The 19,851-nt window shown below is 39.8% G+C and overlaps 1 protein-coding gene across 14 annotated transcripts in view; it reads left to right on the top strand.

Annotated features, from left to right (window-relative positions):
- IRF7 (interferon regulatory factor 7) overlaps window positions 1-17,177 on the top strand; it is a 207,756-nt gene extending 190,579 nt beyond the window's left edge. For 13 of the 14 annotated variants that reach the window (XM_056527133.1, XM_056527139.1, XM_056527131.1 and 10 more), the window contains 4 exons: window positions 1,642-1,857; window positions 4,435-4,827; window positions 8,644-8,753; window positions 16,183-17,175. In XM_056527133.1, the coding sequence (XP_056383108.1) occupies window positions 1,642-1,857; window positions 4,435-4,827; window positions 8,644-8,753; window positions 16,183-16,350 (887 nt within the window). In that variant the 3' untranslated portion in view covers window positions 16,351-17,175. Of the gene's footprint in view, window positions 1-1,641; window positions 1,858-4,434; window positions 4,828-8,643; window positions 8,754-16,182 lie in introns of all 14 variants that reach the window. The other variant, XM_056527142.1, reaches the window with a different exon arrangement.
- Window positions 17,178-19,851: the final 2,674 nt, after the last annotated feature.

Below are 19,851 nucleotides of genomic sequence, written 5' to 3'. Positions count from 1 at the left end.
GTCCTTATGCACACTGGTTAGCATATTGAATCCTTCCTATCATTCCAATTTGTTTCAAGTAGTTGGTCACTTGGAAGTGTGAAGGATGTTCCTCTTTCCACATGCCGCAACATCACATTTTTCAGTAATCTAATTCTGTTTCTATAGAAATTATAAATATAGAATATTTATGTGAACCAGTCCTCAAAAGCGCAGGGGAGAAAGGAAAGGAAAGACTAGTGAAGATAGGATCCAATAGATGGTCTTTATTATGTAAAAATAGGTATATATAACCAATCACCTAGCAGGGCCCTTGCTAAAGGTGAATGGCATATATTAGGTATAAAATAGGTGAAATAAATGATTAAATAACACAATAAAAATGAGATAAATATGATGAATAAGTAGCACCAAAAAAATTAATCAGTATCTGCTGAATATATAATTCTGTTTCTAGCACTCTATCCTTCAGGCCCTATATTTGTGGCATGGGAAGATATAGAATGAGCAACACTTGTATACCAGCTTCTCTCTCCTCTCAGAAAAACTGGGAGGAGAGAGAAACACAGCCTAAGTTCTAGCTATTTAAAAAAATAAATTAATAAATGAATAACTGTACCCAGGGCCATATCTGAGATGAGGCAAGATGAGTATCTCACCTCAGGTGGTAGATTGCAGAGTCCCTGAGGGGCAGCATGTTCAATTGAGTGGCCGTAAATCACACTGTCTAGGTCCCATATTATGAGTGGCCACTACAGGTGAAACTCAGAAAACTTCTTTCAGTAATGCAACTTAAAAGGGGAAACAAATATATGATACAGACTCATTCTATGCAAAGCAAGAAAGTTCAAGCGGTGATTTGTCATAATTGTGATTACTATGATTTGGGAAGCCATGTCATCTGCTGGTGTTGGTCCACTGTGCTTCATTAAAGGGGTTATCCAGGAAAAAACTTTTTTTTATATATAGCAACTGGCTCCAGAAAGTTAAACAGATTTGTAAATTACTTCTATTAAAAAATCTTAATCCTTTCAGTACTTATGAGCTTCTGAAGTTTAGGTTGTTATTTTCTGTCTAAGTGCTCTCTGATGACACGCGTCTCGGGAAACGCCCAGTTTAGAAGAGGTTTGCTATGGGGATTTGCTTCTAAACTGGGCGTTTCCCGAGACACGTGTCATCAGAGATTACTTAGACAGAAAAGAACAACCTTAACTTCAGAAGCTCATAAGTACTGAAAGGATTAAGATTTTTTAATAGAAGTAATTTACAAATCTGTTTAGCTTTCTGTAACCAGTTGATATATAAAAAAAAAGTTTTTTCCTGGATAACCCCCTTTAAGTCCAGGGTCAATGCATCCGTCTACCAGGCTATTTTGGAGCACTTCATGCTTCCTTTCACAGACGAGTTGCATTACTGAAATAAACAAACTTTTGCACGATATTCTAATTTTTCGAGTTTTACCTGTAAAATGTTGACATACAGCTCAAATTCCCTTGTGCTCCCTCCTTTATGAGCATGCGGGTCATTCAGAGGATAATTTAGCACCCAGTAGCTTATAGTTATTACATTGTTTAATGGACCCCAGATAAAAAAAAAAGGTCTGTCTGGTGAAATATTGTTTTTAACCACATATGTGTGTGCAAATATTTTCCTCTTAAACAGATGCACAAGACTTATCATACAGTATTGCTATCAATGGAGGTCCAGATGATGGACCAAGAGTCAACCAAGGTATCAATTCTTCCCCAAATTACTCCTATCACACCACCAATGAAGAATGTGCAAGGTCATCACCTCTGGGTCACGATATACCACTTGTCAATGGATCTGAACAGGCTCCTGCACCCAATTCCCAAACTGCCTTACTGAATCAACAAAGTAAGTACATAGTATGATTGAAAAAAGACACATGTCCATCAAGTTCAACCAAGGAGGGGAGAAGGTGGATGAAGGAGAGGGGATGCCATTATATATTTCTACATATGTATTAATGATATTTTGGTCTAAAAGGTAGAAGAATTCATAGCATTTCATAGCATCTTCATTGTATTTCAGAATCGCTCCCTGATATTCATGTTAATCATACCAAGGATCAGTCATATTAGATTTTGACATCTCCAGTAGCATGAAGTGCTTGCGTGGGTTTCCCAATCTCCAAAAGGGACTGATGTGATCGATGACAATTCCTGTATAGTGTTGAGCGGCATAGGCCATATTCGAATTCGCGAATATATGGACGAATATTCGTCATATATTCGCGAATATTCGCATATTCGTAATATTCGCGTTTTATTTTTGCATAAGCGAAAATTCGCGAATGCGAAAATTAACATATGCGAAAATAACATATAAAAAATTAACATAAGCGAAAATTAGCATATGCGAAAATTAGCATATGCACATTTTCGCATATGCGAAAATTCGCACAGTAGTATTAGAGTCTTCTTTACACCACACAAGCTGGAAGCAGAGAGGGATGATCACTGTGATGTGTACTGTGAAAAAAAAATTAAATAAAAAAAATAAATAAAAAAAATAATATTCGTAATTACGAATATATAGTGCTATATTCGCGAATAAAATTCGCATTGCGAATATTCGCGAGCAACACCATTCCTGTACAGCATTGCACAATATGTTGGTTATATGTATTCATTTCATTCACAGTAATCTCACTAAGTGATAGAGCTAAAAGGCCTAAATTCACCATATCTATTAGTACCATTATAATAAGTGGCCAAATTGTGGTCAGTTTGTGGAGTGTCAATTCGTAGATATATGGGCAAAGATTTATCAAATCCTGTGAAGAAGAAAAGTGGAGTAGTTTCACATAGCAACCAATCAGAATGCTTGTTTAACTTTTAAAAAGACCTCTGAATAGTAAAAGAAGCAATCTGATATAGGAAACTGCTCCATTTTTCCTCTGCACAGGTTTTGTTAAATCTACCCTAAGGTTTATATGTCAGGAGTTTGATGAATTGTTCAATAAAGTATATTTTACTTATTAAACCTATTCTTATTGGGTAAAATATGTGTAGCTCACTTAGGATAAAAGGAATAATGTGCTTGACGTTAAAGGTGTTGCCTTCACCCAAAAGGCCTAATGTCCCTCAAGTTACAATATTAATCGGTTCCAGGACGACCATTGTAAGTTGAAACCATTGTATGTTGAGACCAGAACTCTATGGAAACCTGGTAATTGGTTCTGAAGCCCCAAAATGTCATCCAAAAATAGGAAAAAAGTGAGGTTTAAAGAAAAATAAGTATAGAACTAATATAGATAAAGCAAATCCTTACATATAAAAGTAAGAAAGATCTGCTGGGAGCTGTAATCACTGTCTATTTCAGTGTTTTCCAACCAGGGTGCCTCCAGCTGTTGCAAAACTACCACTCACAGCATGCCCGGACAGCCTTTGGCTGTCCGGGCATGCTGGGAGTTGTAGTTTTGCAACAGCTGGAGGCACTTTGGTTGGGAAAGACTGGTCTATGTAGTGGACAGGAGCTTCTTCAGGGTCCTGTACAGTACACGCAATGTCATATAAAAAAGTAAAATGGAGCCGCCTTTACTAGGTGTCCAAAGGAGCAGGTAACCATGGCATGTGTTAAAAGTAGTACAGAACATGTAATACCTCCCTGTACTGTAGGGGGCGCTAACAGACAGCCAGTCAGTGCATGCACTTCAGTAATACAGGTGTTTTATCGGTGAATTCACATTCTGATTGGTCGGTTCTTTCAGCCATTGACATGTTTTGCACATTCCATAGCATTGTATGTTGAGTCTGGTTTCAAGTTACAATGGTCCAAAAAAGACTATTGTATGTTGAAAATATTGTATGTTGAGGCCATTGTAAGTTGAGGGATCACTGTATAGAAATTATAAATATAGAATATTTATATGAACCAGTCCTCAAAAGCGCAGGGGAGAAAAGAAAGGAAAGGAAAGAGTAGTGAGATACTATCTTCACTAGTCTTTCCGTTCCTTTCTCAACCGGGGCTTTTGAGGACTGGTTCACATAAATATTCTATATTTATAATTTCTATATATTCTTATTGTGTGTTAGGTTGCATCTAGAGATGAGCGAACTTACAGTAAATTCGATTCGTCACGAACTTCTCGGCTCGGCAGTTGATGACTTATCCTGCGTAAATGAGTTCAGCCTTCAGGTGCTCCGGTGGGCTGGAAAAGGTGGATACATTCCTAGGAAAGAGTCTCCTAGGACTGTATCCACCTTTTCCAGCCCACCGGAGCACCGGAAAGCTGAACTAATTTATGCAGGAAAAGTCATCAACTGCCGAGCCGAGAAGTTTGTGACGAATCGAATTTACTGTAAGTTCGCTCATCTCTAGTTGCATTCTTTTTGTGTAGGATTATTGTATTGCATTTAGGTTGTAATAACTAAATGTTGTATGTATCCTACTTGAAATTGCTTATCACGTGACATTATTTACCACCAGGGAGAATGCCACCTCTCACATCTTGGGAAGTTACTGTATACTATCGAGGAAAAGAGGTTCTTAAAGACAATGTGTCCAAAAATGTTTTAATCACAAGCGATGTTGACAACGCCCAGATGGATCAGACAGACACAGTCCAATTCCCTTCAACAGACATGCTTGTAAATCATAAACAGATCAAGTACACCGATCAGATTCTTAGCAATGTTGGGAAAGGACTTTTGCTGGAAGTCAATCCTGACAATTACAAGGTTTACGCTACAAGAATGGGCAAGTCAAGAGTTTACTGGAGCTTGTCAGAAAGTGTAGAAACTCAAGAAACGGCTTCAGAGGACAAATTGCTGGTCAGAGATGTCCCCACAGAGATATTTGACTTCAATCAGTTTTGGGAAGGTGGGTGTCTTTACATGGTTGTCTATACATGGATATGTCATATGTAGTAAGCCAGGAGATACTTTATATTCGTATGTATTGTGGGAGATTCGCTCTATAGAGCCAGTCAGAGACACAAATGGCACCACTACATCTGCTCACTGGTCCGCTGGTAGCTTTTTGTGTTTAGCTACTCTCTCAAAGACCATGAGATAGGCTTCCACATCAGCTGTGAGTGTCATCTTTTGGAGTAAAACTTTGCACTGCGGCACCTATGGTTGGTTGCACACATTGTGCCCCCAGTATACCAAAGCTTTCTCCTGCAGTTTGCCTTATTTGCTTGTTGCTTCTGGTGTATGGCCGGGGTTAATGATTGTTTCTGTTTCTCAGCCTGGATCATCATGTGTTTCATAAATTCCCCCATTCCAGCAGCCACTTTACGTCACTCCTGGAGCTTTTATGAAAATATATAAATTGGTAGAATAGTATGTGTTTTATATGCCCGCATCCGAAGCACCATGGGGGAGATTTATCAAAATGTGTCCAGAGGAAAAGTTGCCCATAACAACCAATCAGATTGCTTCTTTCATTTTTCAGAGGACTTTTCAAAAATGAAAGAAGCGATCTGATTGGTTGCTATGGGCAACTGGGCAACTTTTCCTCTGGACAGGTTTTGATAAATCTCCCCCCATATGTTGGAGATTAGCTCGGTAGATCCAGGCAAATAGTTGTGAAAGACATTTTTGCATGAGGCTGTTGCTGTGCAGGAAAGGAATAAAAAGACCCCCCTACCAACCATTTCATTTTATAAAACTCCAGGCTATTCCTGGATTTCTCATGTCTCATACAGCTTTCCCTGGAAGAGATATGCACCTCCTGAAACCACCATTCCTGTCACATTCTCACAATATATACTTCATAAATTCTTTTCTTCTGAGTATAATACTCTAGATATGACTTTTTATTAAGCAGAGTATTACAGAGGTTTTTCTTTCAGACTGAAAGGCAATATAGCCAAGATGGTGCACTGGATGAGCGAGTTACTAGACTCAGCTGTCTCCCAGCTGGAAATAGACATCAGCACTGGCTAAGAAACTTGGCAGCACTCAAGCACCAGAACATGCAGGGGAAGAGAGTGTATATACTGGGAAGGGTAGGAAGTGCAGTTGAGCATGGTAGTGGCCACAGGAAGATTAAAGGGGTACTCCGGCGCTTAGACATCTTATCCCCTATCCAAAGGATAGGGGATAAGATGCCTGATCGCAGGGGTCCCGCCGCTGGGGACCCCCGTGATCGTACACGCAGCACCCCAGTTAAAATCAGTCCCCGGAGCATGTTCGCTCCGGGTCTAATTAACGGCGATCACGGGGGTGCTGCGTGCAAGATCAAGGGGGTCTCCAGCGGTGGATAGGGGATAAGATGTCTAAGCGCCGGAGTACCCCTTTAAGGGACTTACTGTGAGCAGTGTATAGACAGCAGGCATGGAATAGTTCCCTCTTGAAGTGCCTGAAGCCATTAAAAACATTGTATAACCTGCATTTGTTACTGATTAGAACCAGATACTAAAACATGTTTTAATCTAATTTATTTTTATTTTCTAATAGTAATTTTTCAAATACATTTTGTCCATCATTATTATGGGGGCAGCCATCCTACCTGAGCCAGTTTTTTTTAATAGCACTTAGATGCTTTACAGCAAACTCCATAGCCACTTAAGCTGTCATATTCACATTAGTAGGAAAGTTGTCTAGGCACACTCTGCGACCTTTAAAGAGGTCAGTCAAGGGAAAGGGAAGCTCTATTTGTACCTATGTTATCGATGCAATAGTGTCACTTCTCACTGTAATTCAGCCTGCTTTTTAATAAGAAAAACACTGCTTGGAAGTGATCTGTACAGAACCGGAAGTCTCATCTTAAGTGAGGCCTAGTGGCCAGAATGGAAACTGCAAGATTTCAAGATTAGTTTAACATTAAGAATATAATAAAATAGAAAATTTGAAGAAAAAAAAACCCCAAAAATGATTAAAAATGATTAGCATAAAAAGCTACTTATTTGAACAATAGGTCATTTTCTGATGACATATTTCCTTTAACAAGTTAGTAAGACTTGTGCACAGTGACAAGCTAGGAATGGAGAGGAGCGGCCCTGCATTCAAGTGAATTCTTTACACAATCCACCTCGTGCTCCTCACAAAGTAAAGTTTCTGGTGAAGTACAGTATTTTCTGGGTGTTTAAAGATACTTGACTAAAAGAAATGTTCAAAGAAATGTACCAATAGTTTAGGATTTATGATTTCAACTCCTGTTTGTTTTGCCACAAAGTCTTTGTTAGCAGTCCATAAAGAGGTGGAATCTGTTCTATATGACCTTGGCCTGGGACTGTACATGCCATTGTTTCGCCTGGGGCTGTTGCTGTGCAAATACTGTAGTACACAACATCCACCTTGAATGTTTCCCACCAAGAGGGTCTGCCAGGTGACAGCAGATTCAGCCAGCATTGATAAAGGTTTGACATGGGCCAAACTCTATATACAGTAAGTGGCAAAAATGTTGTCTTTTCCTGCTGTATTAGGGTGGTAAAGGGTGGCCTGAAGAGGTATCTAGGTGCTGACAGATACTGGTCTTAATGCAGACAAACTGGATGGGAGTTTCCAATGGGTCAAAGTCACCAACTCTCAGACCTCTTTACCCTTAAAATTGCTATTTCCAATAAAATCATGTTAGAATAGACAGTTGTTAACTGGTTTCGTCATGTGGTTGGTCACATTACAGGCATATGATGGATATGAACATTTAGCATTGGGCCCAGGTGCTTCAGGTTACCCTGCTGACTACAGGTCTCTAAGTCACTTATAGTGAATAGGGACCATGGAGGGGTATTTATCAAAGGATTTATGTGTTTTTTTTCACGTAACTTTGGCACAATACTTTGGCGCAGTGTCTTTTTGTGCCAAAGTTTGGCGCATCTTCTCCACTGTCCTTTTTACAACTTTCTCAAAATCACACATCATTTGAGCCAATCGATCTTTGGCGCAAATCCCGTTTTTTTGGCGCAAATCACCGCCAAGAAATTTTGCACTTGGAAAGCACACTTAGCAATGTCAGAAAATGTAAAGGCGTCAAAATACATTAAAAAGCCAGCATTGGACATGGCCACACAGGTTCAGGAAAGGTAAGCACTAAAGCAGTGGTCTCCAACCTGCGGACCTCCAGATGTTGCAAAACTACAACTCCTAGCATGCCAGGACAGCCAACGGCTGTCCGGGCATGCTGGGAATTGTAGTTTTGCAACATCTGGAGGTCCACAGGTTGAAGACCACTGCACTAAAGTAATAAAAAAAACAAAAACTACCCAAGTTGAAAATAAAATCCATTTCACATGGTGGCTATAAACCCCACAAAAGAAAATACCTCATGTCGCTTGCTGATATACTGCAGGAGGGACTCCGAAATGGCTGCTCTACAGGGTAAAATACGCGTCCTCTGTGGTGGTATGTTCTGTGTAAAAGGCGCTGTGAACAGCTGATTTCAACATTTGAGCCAAAATGACCAACAACTTGCACCAAATGATAAATGTGGTGCATGTCCATGGAAACCAAAGTGAAAAAAAAAGGGTAAAAAGAAACTGTCAACAGGCAAAATTAATAAATACCCCCCCCCCCCCCCCATATGAGCATTGGTAAGGAAAGTCAACATGGTACCAATGACTTCTATGTCTAGGGGTGTCTAATGGGTCTTTGACATTGTGCCAAACTACGGTATATCTACATTAAATACTGACAGCCATTTCTTTGCCTCAATAAATGCTAATTTTCTTTCTTTTTTTCCTGTCTTTAGAGTTGAAAGGTTACCATCAACACAGAAGGCCATCACCAGACTACACAATATATATGACATTTGGGCAGAGTCTGTTTGAGCCGGTGATGAGGAAATTCATTCTAGTGAAGGTAAAGTTTCGATCAGATAGGGGCTACTTTCCTGGCAAATGTGAAAAAGTGACAGGGAATCTGCCACTAACTACTGACAGTGTTAGATACACATTATCCCTTCTTTTTTTTTTTTTTTTTTAGATGTTTATGCTTCTAAACCACTAAAAAGCACATTTTCCCTTTGGTGCTAAGTGTCATAGAGGCTGGAATGCCTCCTTGGTCCCCATCCTATCCCTCTCACAGCTTAAATGACAGACAGGGCTCAACTCCCAGCACCAAGCCTTGTCTATATCTCACGAATGCGCCGAGCATTCACATTGTGTTGCTCACAGCAGGGAAACTCACCGTACATGTGGCACAGAATGAACATCTAAAACATTTTTTATTTTGGCTGTTATCCATTGGAGAGATTTTTCCAATATACTGTAAGACCAGCCTATAAAGCATCACAATACAAGAAAAGAGATTTTAAACACTGCATGTAAATGTGCTCATACATCTCCAGCTGTTCAGCAGACAGGTATTTTCTAATGATGCCCTGTGTGCATACATGCTCAGTTTACCATGGGTGGCACTAGCAGTGAATAAATATAGCCTCCCAGCCATTTGCTATAGTCGGTCACATGACATATCATGGGCTCTGGCTTACCTTAAGCTAGCCATACACATTGGACATTGGGATCATTTGTATGAACGATCATGACAGCAACATGGCAAACTAATTACTGTTGTTCAATCTTAAAGGGGTACTCCGCCCCTAGACATCTTATCCCCTATCCAAAGGATAGGGGATAAGATGTCAGATCGCCGCAGTTCCGCTGCTGGGGAGCCCCGGGATCCCCGCTGCGGCACTGCGCTATCATTACAGCACAGAGCGAGTTTGCTCTGTGCGTAATGACGGGCGATACAGGGGAAGGAGCCGCGTGATGTCATGGCTCCGTCCCCTTAATGCAAGTCTATGGCAGGGGGCGTGACAACCACTGCGCCCCTTCCCATAGACTTGTATTGAAAGGGGCGGGCCGTGATGTCACGAGGGGCGGAGCCGTGACAACGATGCTCCGGCCCCTGTATTGCGCATCATTACGTGCAGAGCGAACTCGCTCTGTGCTGTAATGATAGGGCAGTGCCGCAGTGGGGATCCCGGGGATCCCCAGTAGCGGCACCGCGGCGATCTGACATCTTATTCCCTATCTTTTGGATAGGGGATAAGATGTCTAGGGGCGGAGTACCCCTTTAAAGAGAATGAATGGGGACGACACTAGTAATACGATTTTTCAGTCTATTATGAATGTCCTCAGTGCATTCAACTAGCAGGTGGATACATAACTTCCACTCCGGAGGTATGAGTGAGAGGTGAACCAATGTGTCTGGAGGTGCTCAACGTATATCAGAAAATAGCAATGGCATATACTAACTGTAATAGAAAAAAAGATTCGGAGCACTCACACTGCGACATTTGAACGAAGGTAGTCGGCTGAAGATGATCTCAGTCCCAGGTGTCCATGGCGGGGAGGCGGCAGGTGTAACGAGGGGAGCCTCAGACGCCGGCCCCCGACCGTATCACGCCCACTGGCGCTTCGTCAGGCCGTGTATGATAATTACTGTTGTTTTACAGATTACTGTTGTAAAATAAAGATAAAACAACCACTGTGAGCTGACATAAGGTGGCAAATTATAGAGAGATTTCGGCTGATCAAGCCATTCACAGTTTTTTTTCAGCTGACTACGGCTGGAAAACCTAGACAGAAGTCTGCCGCCGGTCATAATTTACAAATGATGATTGGCTGAAATGGCCAAAATTATCCGTTTTAGCCAGCCATTATCTTTACATTATTTGTATGGCTACCTTTAGGCTTATTAGTATGAACTTAAATGTTTTCACACATTCAGTACAAATATTTTATTACAAAGAATACTTGTTGTTATAAGATTAAATGTAATGACAGGGTCCCTGCACTGTGCATTCCCCAATATGTATGCAGTATACTTCCAAAGTATTCTTGATGCTGCCCCTAATCTTTACTGTTGGTAAATTTATGCCATCTTCATCCCTTTATTTCTAGGATATTTACACTTTTAAAATAAACAAAATTTAAATTCTAAAGTAAAAACTCCATATTCCAAGGTTATGTGCAAATGGGTTAAAACCTTGCCCGTCTGCTGTGCTGTGTCACTGCTTTCTCTAGGTCATGGTCAATGAGAAGGGGCCTGTGCTGAACGTCCCATAGATTGCAATAGGAGTCAAAGAGCCGTACTGCACAAAGAGACAGATCACTTCATTTTCACGCGGTTCATCGTTTCCCATTAAAGTCAATAGAAGATGATTTTTTTTTAATTAATCCACAGGCTTTTAAAAAACAAAGCACATGGTTAATAGCCATCGGAACCTACCCTTTAATGTTTTAAGTTGATACCTGTCACCCTGTAGAAATGCCACTCAGAACTTTATATTAACAGGCGCATTCATGCCGTTTTTTCATTGCAATGTAGAAAAATGCAAAATAGAAAACAAAAAAAACCAATGTTAGTAGCTAAAAATCTGATCCAAGCAGAGCCTGAGGATCACAACACCTCCAAAAAATAAATTCTAGAAGTGCACATGTGGACATGACTACAGTGCCTGTATAAAGTATTTAAACTTCATTGGGATTTTTCCTGGTGTTAACCTTGAATTAAAGAGAAGATCGCCCACCAAAACTCACAGAGCAGAGGAGGGTGTTTAAGGGGCATTTCAGTGCCAGAGAATAAATAATTACTCACTTTATCAGTTTCCCACTGATGGTGATCCAATGGCTCCAACAGCATCCCTTCGGGAACTGCCGGCTCTGCCAATCCCAGCTATCTCTCCTGATCTAACAGATGTGCACATTCAGCATGGCTGAGCATTAATGTGTTCTCAATGGAAAGAGAAGGGATAAGCTGCTGCCAGACATCTATAGTGGTGCTAACCTCTCTGGGAACAATAGTGTAGGGCAGTTAAAATCTAACATGCTCAAGCTTTTCCCCCCTAACAGATAATCTTGAGAGGTCCCCATACACTTTAGAGGACGTTACCAGGGAAGTCGGCAGGTTTGGCCGACTTTTGACTAAGCATATGGCAACCATAAATGACAACCAGACGGCACATACAGTTGTGTCTAATTAGTAAAAGGGGTTATAACATAAAGAAAAGATCCTGTACCATCCCCCAACCTATACCCCACCAAGGTTTACAGAAGCTGTGAACTTTATTCTTGTTGTCACTTGCAGTTCCCCCCCCCCCCCCCTCACAGAAACAAAAAGTTAAATGATATATAAGCTGTAGCTCTTATATACTAACAATGGCATGCATAAAAGATCATGATGTACTACATATATCCATGGAGGTAAAAAGGTTGAGGAAGCAATCTTATGTGAACAATATGATTATAACCTATTTAGCACCATGGTCTCTGGCATTTAGCTCTCTAGTTGTTGAAAACCAGTTGTTGATATCCAGTGGCTGGAGATCTACATGTTGGAAATCATTGGAATTTTACCTATTTGTGTCCCATAGTCTTTTTAGTGCAAACTATTATTTCTTACGTTCTAGAAAACTGTTACAAGAAAGTATTAGCAGAACCAATTGTAGAGGGTGGCAAACTGGTGCCCAGAAGCTCAATTTCTTATGTCCCTTCCTGGAATTGTAAACCCCTTGCTGCTTAGGACCAGGAGATGGTGTAAATGGACCCTTTACAGCCTTGGACTGTGAGGGAATTTACATTTCATTACCCTAGACCACTAGGAAGTTTTATTAGTTACAAATGTTGGCTTCTTCATCTTGGTTGTTTTCAGTAAATATTATTTTTTTACTTTCTCTAAAGATTCAGAATCAAATGTTCATAATAACTGTAATCCTTAATAAAAACATCTGGTAGTATATAATGTAAAAAAGTACATTGACAAATAAATCATTAGCTTAGATCTTATCTGAATATGATTTTTCCATTTTTCACCCATTTTTTCGCATTTACTAAATTTGAAAGTGTTATTGGTAATCTAAATAGTGTTCACTTACCAGATAGGTGGATTATACATGTCCCATACATGCCCAAAAAAGGCTCAGAAATGCCAGCGAGGTCTTCTCTGTATTAAACAGATGTCTTGTTGTGAGCGAAATGGTTTCAGACTTTGGAAATTGTTGTTGGCTGAACTTATAGTTGTGTTAAGTTTCACTTTCCTATTCCTGGGTTCAGATCAACCTCCTGACTCCCTACTCATATATTTACTAGCAGTTTATGTGGTTGGAGCTTTTTACACCATGAAATATGCCTAGCAAGTTTCACTCAATTTATTATGCCTTGTTTACAATTTTGACACAGCAACTAGAACCACTTCAACCCAGAATAATTTTTATTATCCAGAATTGTTAGGTTAATCACCAGTAGTGGCAACAATTATAGCGTTTATAGTCTTTTAGCTTTCTGCAGACCTCAAAGGGCACATCTGCATTATACAAGCATTGCCCTCTGCATTCAAAACTATGGGAATTATCGATACAGGTCAATATCTCCCTTAGAATTCTTGATTGGATGGTATTTTTAGTGAGGGTAAGTGGCCCTTAAGGTAGTGGTTGCCCCGGGGAATGTGCCAAGGTAAGCATTTGCCAAGATCAGTCAATGAAGGTGGTCAACAATCTAGACAAGGTACAGAAAGGTGATCCAAATACATACATTTAAAATCAAGTAAAATACATATATAGATTGCAGACACAGCTGCAGTCCGCAGCCACAAAGGCACAGAAATAAGGGGTGGTCAGGTGGGGACTCAAATGCCCTCACCCAACGTTTCACCAATGAGGCTTCTTCCGGGGCGTCTCATTGGTGAAAAGTTGGGTGAGGGTGGTCTGGTGCACGCTTGTCACTCTGTCTTTTTTGGTAACTATACCTGCGTACTATATTATTTGTGTTCGGTACTCCATGCTGTGACTCTATTATCTTTCTAATATATACCTATTTGATTGTTTAACTGCCCATTGTGTCTACGGGGGGAATTTTAATTTATCTGTCTCCCTTTACCACTATGCTGAGTGTTAATTTCTTTTGGGAATTCTATAGGTATCACTTTACATTACTTTAGTCACGTTTATGATAGCATTTGAGTCCCCACCTGACCACCCCTTATTTCTGTGCTTTTGTGGCTGCGGACTGCAGCTGTGTCTGCAATCTATATACAGGTCCTTCTCAAAAAATTTGCATATTGTGCTAAAGTTAATTATTTTCCATAATGTAATGATAAAAATTTAACTTTCATATATTTTAGATTCATTGCACACTAACTGAAATATTTCAGGTCTTTTATTGTTTTAATACTGATGATTTTGGCATACAGCTCATGAAAACCCAAAATTTCTATCTAAAAAAATGAGCATATCATGAAAATGTTCTCTAAATGAGCTATTAACCTAATCATCTGAATCAACTTATTAACTGTAAACACCTGCAAAAGATTCCTAAAGGCTTTTAAAAACTCCCAGCCTGGTTCATTACTCAAAACCGCAATCATGGGTAAGACTGCCGACCTGACTGCTGTCCAGAAGGCCATCATTGACACCCTCAAGCAAGAGGGTAAGACACAGAAAGACATTTCTGAACAAATAGGCTGTTCCCAGAGTACTGTATCAAGGCACCTCAGTGGGAAGTCTGTGGGAAGGAAAAAATGTGGCAGAAAACGCTCCACAACGAGAAGAGGTGACCGGACCCTGAGGAAGATTGTGGAGAAGGACCGATTCCAGACCTTGGGGGACCTGCGGAAGCAGTGGACTGAGTCTGGAGTAGAAACATCCAGAGCCCCCGTGCACAGGCGTGTGCAGGAAATGGGCTACAGGTGCCGCATTCCCCAGGTCAAGCCACTTTTGAACCAGAAACCGCGGCAGAAGCTCCTGACCTGGGCTACAGAGAAGCAGCACTGGACTGTTGCTCAGTGGTCCAAAGTACTTTTTTGGATGAAAGCAAATTTTGCATGTCATTCGGAAATCAAGGTGCCAGAGTCTGGAGGAAGACTGGGGAGAAGGAAATGCAAAAAATGCCTGAAGTCCAGTGTCAAGTACCCATAGTCAGTGATGGTCTGAGGTGCCATGTCAGCTGCTGGTGTTGGTCCACTGTGTTTTATCAAGGACAGGGTCAATGCAGCTGCTCTCAGGAGATTTTGGAGCACTTCATGCTTCCATCTGCTAAAAAGCTTTATGGAGATGAAGATTTCATTTTTCAGCACGACCTGGCACCTGCTCACAGTGCCAAAACCACTGGTAAATGGTTTACTGACCATGGTATTACTGTGCTCAGTTGGCCTGCCAACTCTCCTGACCTGAACCCCATAGAGAATCTGTTGGATATTGTGAAGAGAAAGTTGAGAGACGCAAGACCCAACACTCTGGATGAGCTTAAGGCCGCTATCGAAGCATCCTGGGCCTCCATAACACCTCAGCAGTACCACAGGCTGATTGCCTCCATGCCACGCGGGATTGAAGCAGTCATTTCTGCAAAAGGATTCCCGACCAAGTATTGAGTGCATAACTGAACATAATTATTTGAAGGTTGACTTTTTTTGTATTAAAAACACTTTTCTTTTATTGGTCGAATTAAATATGATAGGAATTTTGGGTTTTCATGAGCTGTATGCCAAAATCATCAGTATTAAAACAATAAAAGACCAGAAATATTTCAGTTGGTGTGCAATGAATCTAAAATATATGAAAGTTTAATTTTTATCATTACATTATGGAAAATAATGAACTTTAGCACAATATGCTAATTTTTTGAGAAGGACCTGTATGTATTTTACTTGATTTTAAATGTATGTATTTGGATCATATTTATGTCAATAAAATGTAGCTATTTTTCAATACGGATCTATATATGCTTTTTTTCTTTATGTATTTAATAGGTTTTGGCGTAGGACCTACGCACTTTTTTCAGGGGTTATTGTGTTCATTTAAGGTACAGAAAGGTCACAAACACACAGCATGGTCAGTCAATGCTTAAGGTAAGGGTAAGAGAGAAAGTTCAGATAGAGCACCTTGTACTCTAATTGTGCGAATGTGTGCAACACCTGGTATAACGGAACAGAGTAGAATGAATAATCCAGGAGAAGTGCACAGTAAGCCTGTACTCTCCCAGCTCTGCGTCACATGACCGAGACAGAATTCCAATGTGAGTCAAGAATCCGAATGTAAGTCAATGGGACTGTCTCGGTTGCACACACATACCAAGGAGAGAAGCACTTCTCTCACTGCTGTATCTAGCAATCGGTTGGGGTCTCACACTTCGACCAATCAAAGCTTTTGACATGTCTTTACGCTTTTTTTTTGTGACAGGTACACTTAAAGTTTATTATAGTTTGCTTTCATTGCATATAACCGACAATATTAAAATGTAACATCGCATTAAAATACTGTGTTCTTACTAACATTTCCCAATTTGTTTTCCAGCTTGTCCCAAATCTTTGCACGTTTTTGCATCAAGTTGCTCAACAAAATGGTGCATCATCCCTGCACTCAGAGGTCGTCAGCCTCCAGATCTCAAATGGAAGTTCCTTCAATAGCTATGATCTAAATGGATTGTGTTTAATGGATCTTGACTTCCAAGCTTTAATTTAAGGTGTTGTTACATTCCATGGATAGTCCTGTTATCTTCGTTATATCAGATTACAACAAACTACTTTACTCTTTATTTTTCGCCTATGGGAATTTGGTTTGGTGAAACTACAACTCCCATCAATCTAATGAACATCTGTTTTTTCACCATAGTTTGTTTTTTAGGGCAATAATGCTTTGGCTCTTTGCTCCAAAACTATTGCAGGATTGTAGGATCAAAGTGTATTATATGCATTTTTATTAAGACTCTCAGTGCACTCCACCATCCTTGAGGTCACAGGAGAACTATGGCTCCATAGTTCTCATGTAACCTCGAGGATGGTGGAGTCCTTACAGGTAGTATGCTTTGCCATCTTTGATGTTCTCAAAACTATTTAAAAGGGACCAGTGAACGCACAAAGCATGCTATACATGAATATAGTTGTATATTAATAATTCTGTAGATATTTAACTTATTTTAACATAAACTGATTCTATATAACACATGTCAAGGAGGATTGTTTAGGAGGATTGTTGGTCTGCTAGTCTGTTGACCTACTACAGTGTGGACAACTCCACCTTAAAGGGGGTTTCCCATGAAGTTAAACAGATATAAACTGATACATTATGTGAAAATAGAGATGTCAAATGTACAACTATTTTTTTTTTTAAATGTACTGTATGAGATATGTACTTACTTATCCCCCATGTACTGGCTTAGTGCTGATAACCTGTTGCACTTGGTTGCATTCACCTTATGGAATCCATTAAAGGGGTACTCTGGTGAAAAAACTATTTTTTTTTTTAAATCAACTGGTGCCAGAAAGTTAAACAGATTTGTAAATTACTTCTATTATAAAATCTTAATCCTTCCTGTACCTATTAGCTGCTGAATACTACAGCGGAAATTATTTTCTTTTTGAAACACAGAGCTCTCTGCTGACATCATGAGCACAGTGCTCTCTGCTGACATCTCTGTCCATTTTAGGAACTGTTCAGAACAGCATATGTTTGCTATGGGGATTTCCTTTTACTCTGGACAGTTCCTAAAATGGACAGAGATGTCAGCAGAGAGCACTGTGCTCATGATGTCAGCAGAGAGATCTGTGTTTCAAACGGAAAAGAATTTCCACTGTAGTATTCCGCAGCTAATAAGTACTGGAAGAATTAAGATTTTTTAATAGAAGTCATTTACAAATCTGTTTAACTTTCTGGCACTAGTTGATTTAAAAAAAAAAAAAAAAAAGTTTTTCACCGGAGTACCCCTTTAATGTGGTCACCTTTACTCCGTTCATCTTCAGTCTCCAGGTCTGTCCAGGAAGTATTGTCAGTTAGTCTGCAAGCAAGGAGGATTGTGGGAAAGCAACATGGCATGTTACAAAGAATGGCTATAACCTCTGGCTAATACAGGGTGCCCTATTTCTAATGGGACAACACTTTTAGGACTGACAAGTTTTAACACCAATATAATAGCAGTTCATACAAGTAGAATGAAAATCACACATGACAATGACTCACATGTAACTTCCATTTACAATAGCAAACAAAACAGAAAATTTACACACTCACAATTTCTGCTTTTCACAAGTTGGTTGCATGCCACCTTTTTTTATTTATTTATTATTATTTTTTTATAGAATTTAAAGCATATGAAAAAACTTCCAGTCCTGGGGCTTCTCCCAAAAGTTGTAGATTTATTAATGGTAAAATTAGATAAAAGGGCATTACATGCAGCATTCAGCGCGTTTCGGGCTGGATGTTTTTGTTTAAGTTTTTATTTAGGTTCTGATACAATAATGATGTTCACAATAAACAATAAGATAAAACATTTTAAAACAATTGCATTTTGTTTGCTGTAGACAATTAAATGATTATTACAAGTGCTTTGTGTTTTTAAATATTTCAACAGGCAATATTTGTTCCTGGTCTTATACCTTCTTGTGTTTAAATGTAGTCCCTGTAAATGAAGACCGAAACATGTTGCTTTTACATTTAAAGGGGTTATCCAGGAATAGAAAAACACAGGAAATATCTTTCCAAAACCGCTCTCTGTCTGTCTCCAGGTTGGGTGTGGCATTACAACTTGGCTCCATTCACTTCAATGGAAGCAGCTCAGTTCCATTGAAGTGAATGGAGCCAAACTGTAATGCCACACCCAACCTGGAGACAGACAGAGAGCGGTTTTGGAAAGATCTTTCCTGTGTTTTTCTATTCCTGGATAACCCCTTTAATGATTCTTTTCCAATATACACATTCTGATACACTGGAGCCTATCTTTGGAAGCTTGACGTCAGCCATTGTCTAGGCTGTCCTTTTAGATTCCTTTACCCACACAGTCCCTTCAGGAAGCAAAATGTGTTCACTCCCTTATTTGGAGCAGTAGCAAATTTTGTATTATTTTATATATTACATTATGCTTCATTGGGTTGAGCCTATCTGAGTACAGCTGTAACAGCTTAGGGCCCTGTAATATTATGCCTGTTAAGCATCTAGTGGTGATCCCAAGGGTGCTGCATTAGAGGGCATCAGTCTACTTTATTTTTAGATAAAATAAAGATAATTAATTGTATAAGCTACATGTAAGATGGCAGGATTATGATTGAGTGGCCCCCTCTTTAACCCCTTAAGGACTTATGGCGTATGAGTACGTCCTAAGTCCGGTCGCTGTCTATAACACTGTCATAGCGGGATGGTCACGGCACCTATTCACAGCCGGGACCCGCGGCTAATAGTGCGCGGCCGCGATCGTTCGGCCACGCGCTATTAACCCTTCCGATGCGGCGCTCAATGCTTCCCGGGTGCTCAGTCGGGCTGATCGGGGTCATTGCGATAAAATCGCGATGCCCCGATCAGCTACCCAGAGAGAAGAATGTCCCTAAAAAAAAGTGTAAAAAAAAGTTAACCCTTTCAGGTATTCCCTTCTGAATTAAAAGTTTAAATCACCCGCCATTTCCTAGTCACAAAATAAAACAGTGTAAATAAAAATAAACATATGTGGTATCAACACGTGCGGAAATGTCCGAATTATAAAAATATACTGCTTTTTAAACCGCACGTTCAATGGCGTACGCGCAAAAAAATTCCAAAGTCCAAAATAGCGCATTTTTGATCACTTTTTATACAATAAAAAAGTGAATAAAAAGTGATCAAAAAGTCTGATCAGAACAAATATGGTACCGCTAAAAACTTCAGATCACGGCACAAAGCGCCCTGAACATAGAAAAATAAAAAAGTTATAGGGCTCAGAAAATGACAATTTTAAACGTATACATTTTCCTGCATGTAGTTATGATTTTTTTCAGAAGTAATACAAAATCAAACCTATACAAGTAGGGTATCATTTTAACCGTATGGACCTGCAGAATAAAGATAAAGTGTCATTTTTACCGAAAAATGTACTGCGTAGAAACGGAAGCCCCCAAAATTTACAAAATGCCCTTTTTTCTTCAAGTTTGCCGCACAATTATTTTTTTTCCATTTCGCCGTGGATTTTTCGGTAAAATGACTGTCACTGTAAAGTAGAAT

This window comes from Hyla sarda, chromosome 6 (assembly GCF_029499605.1).
Source record: "Hyla sarda isolate aHylSar1 chromosome 6, aHylSar1.hap1, whole genome shotgun sequence".
NCBI lineage: Eukaryota > Metazoa > Chordata > Amphibia > Anura > Hylidae > Hyla > Hyla sarda.
The sequence above is the reverse complement of the archived record's forward strand: the minus strand, read 5'-3'. Positions and strand labels throughout refer to the sequence as shown.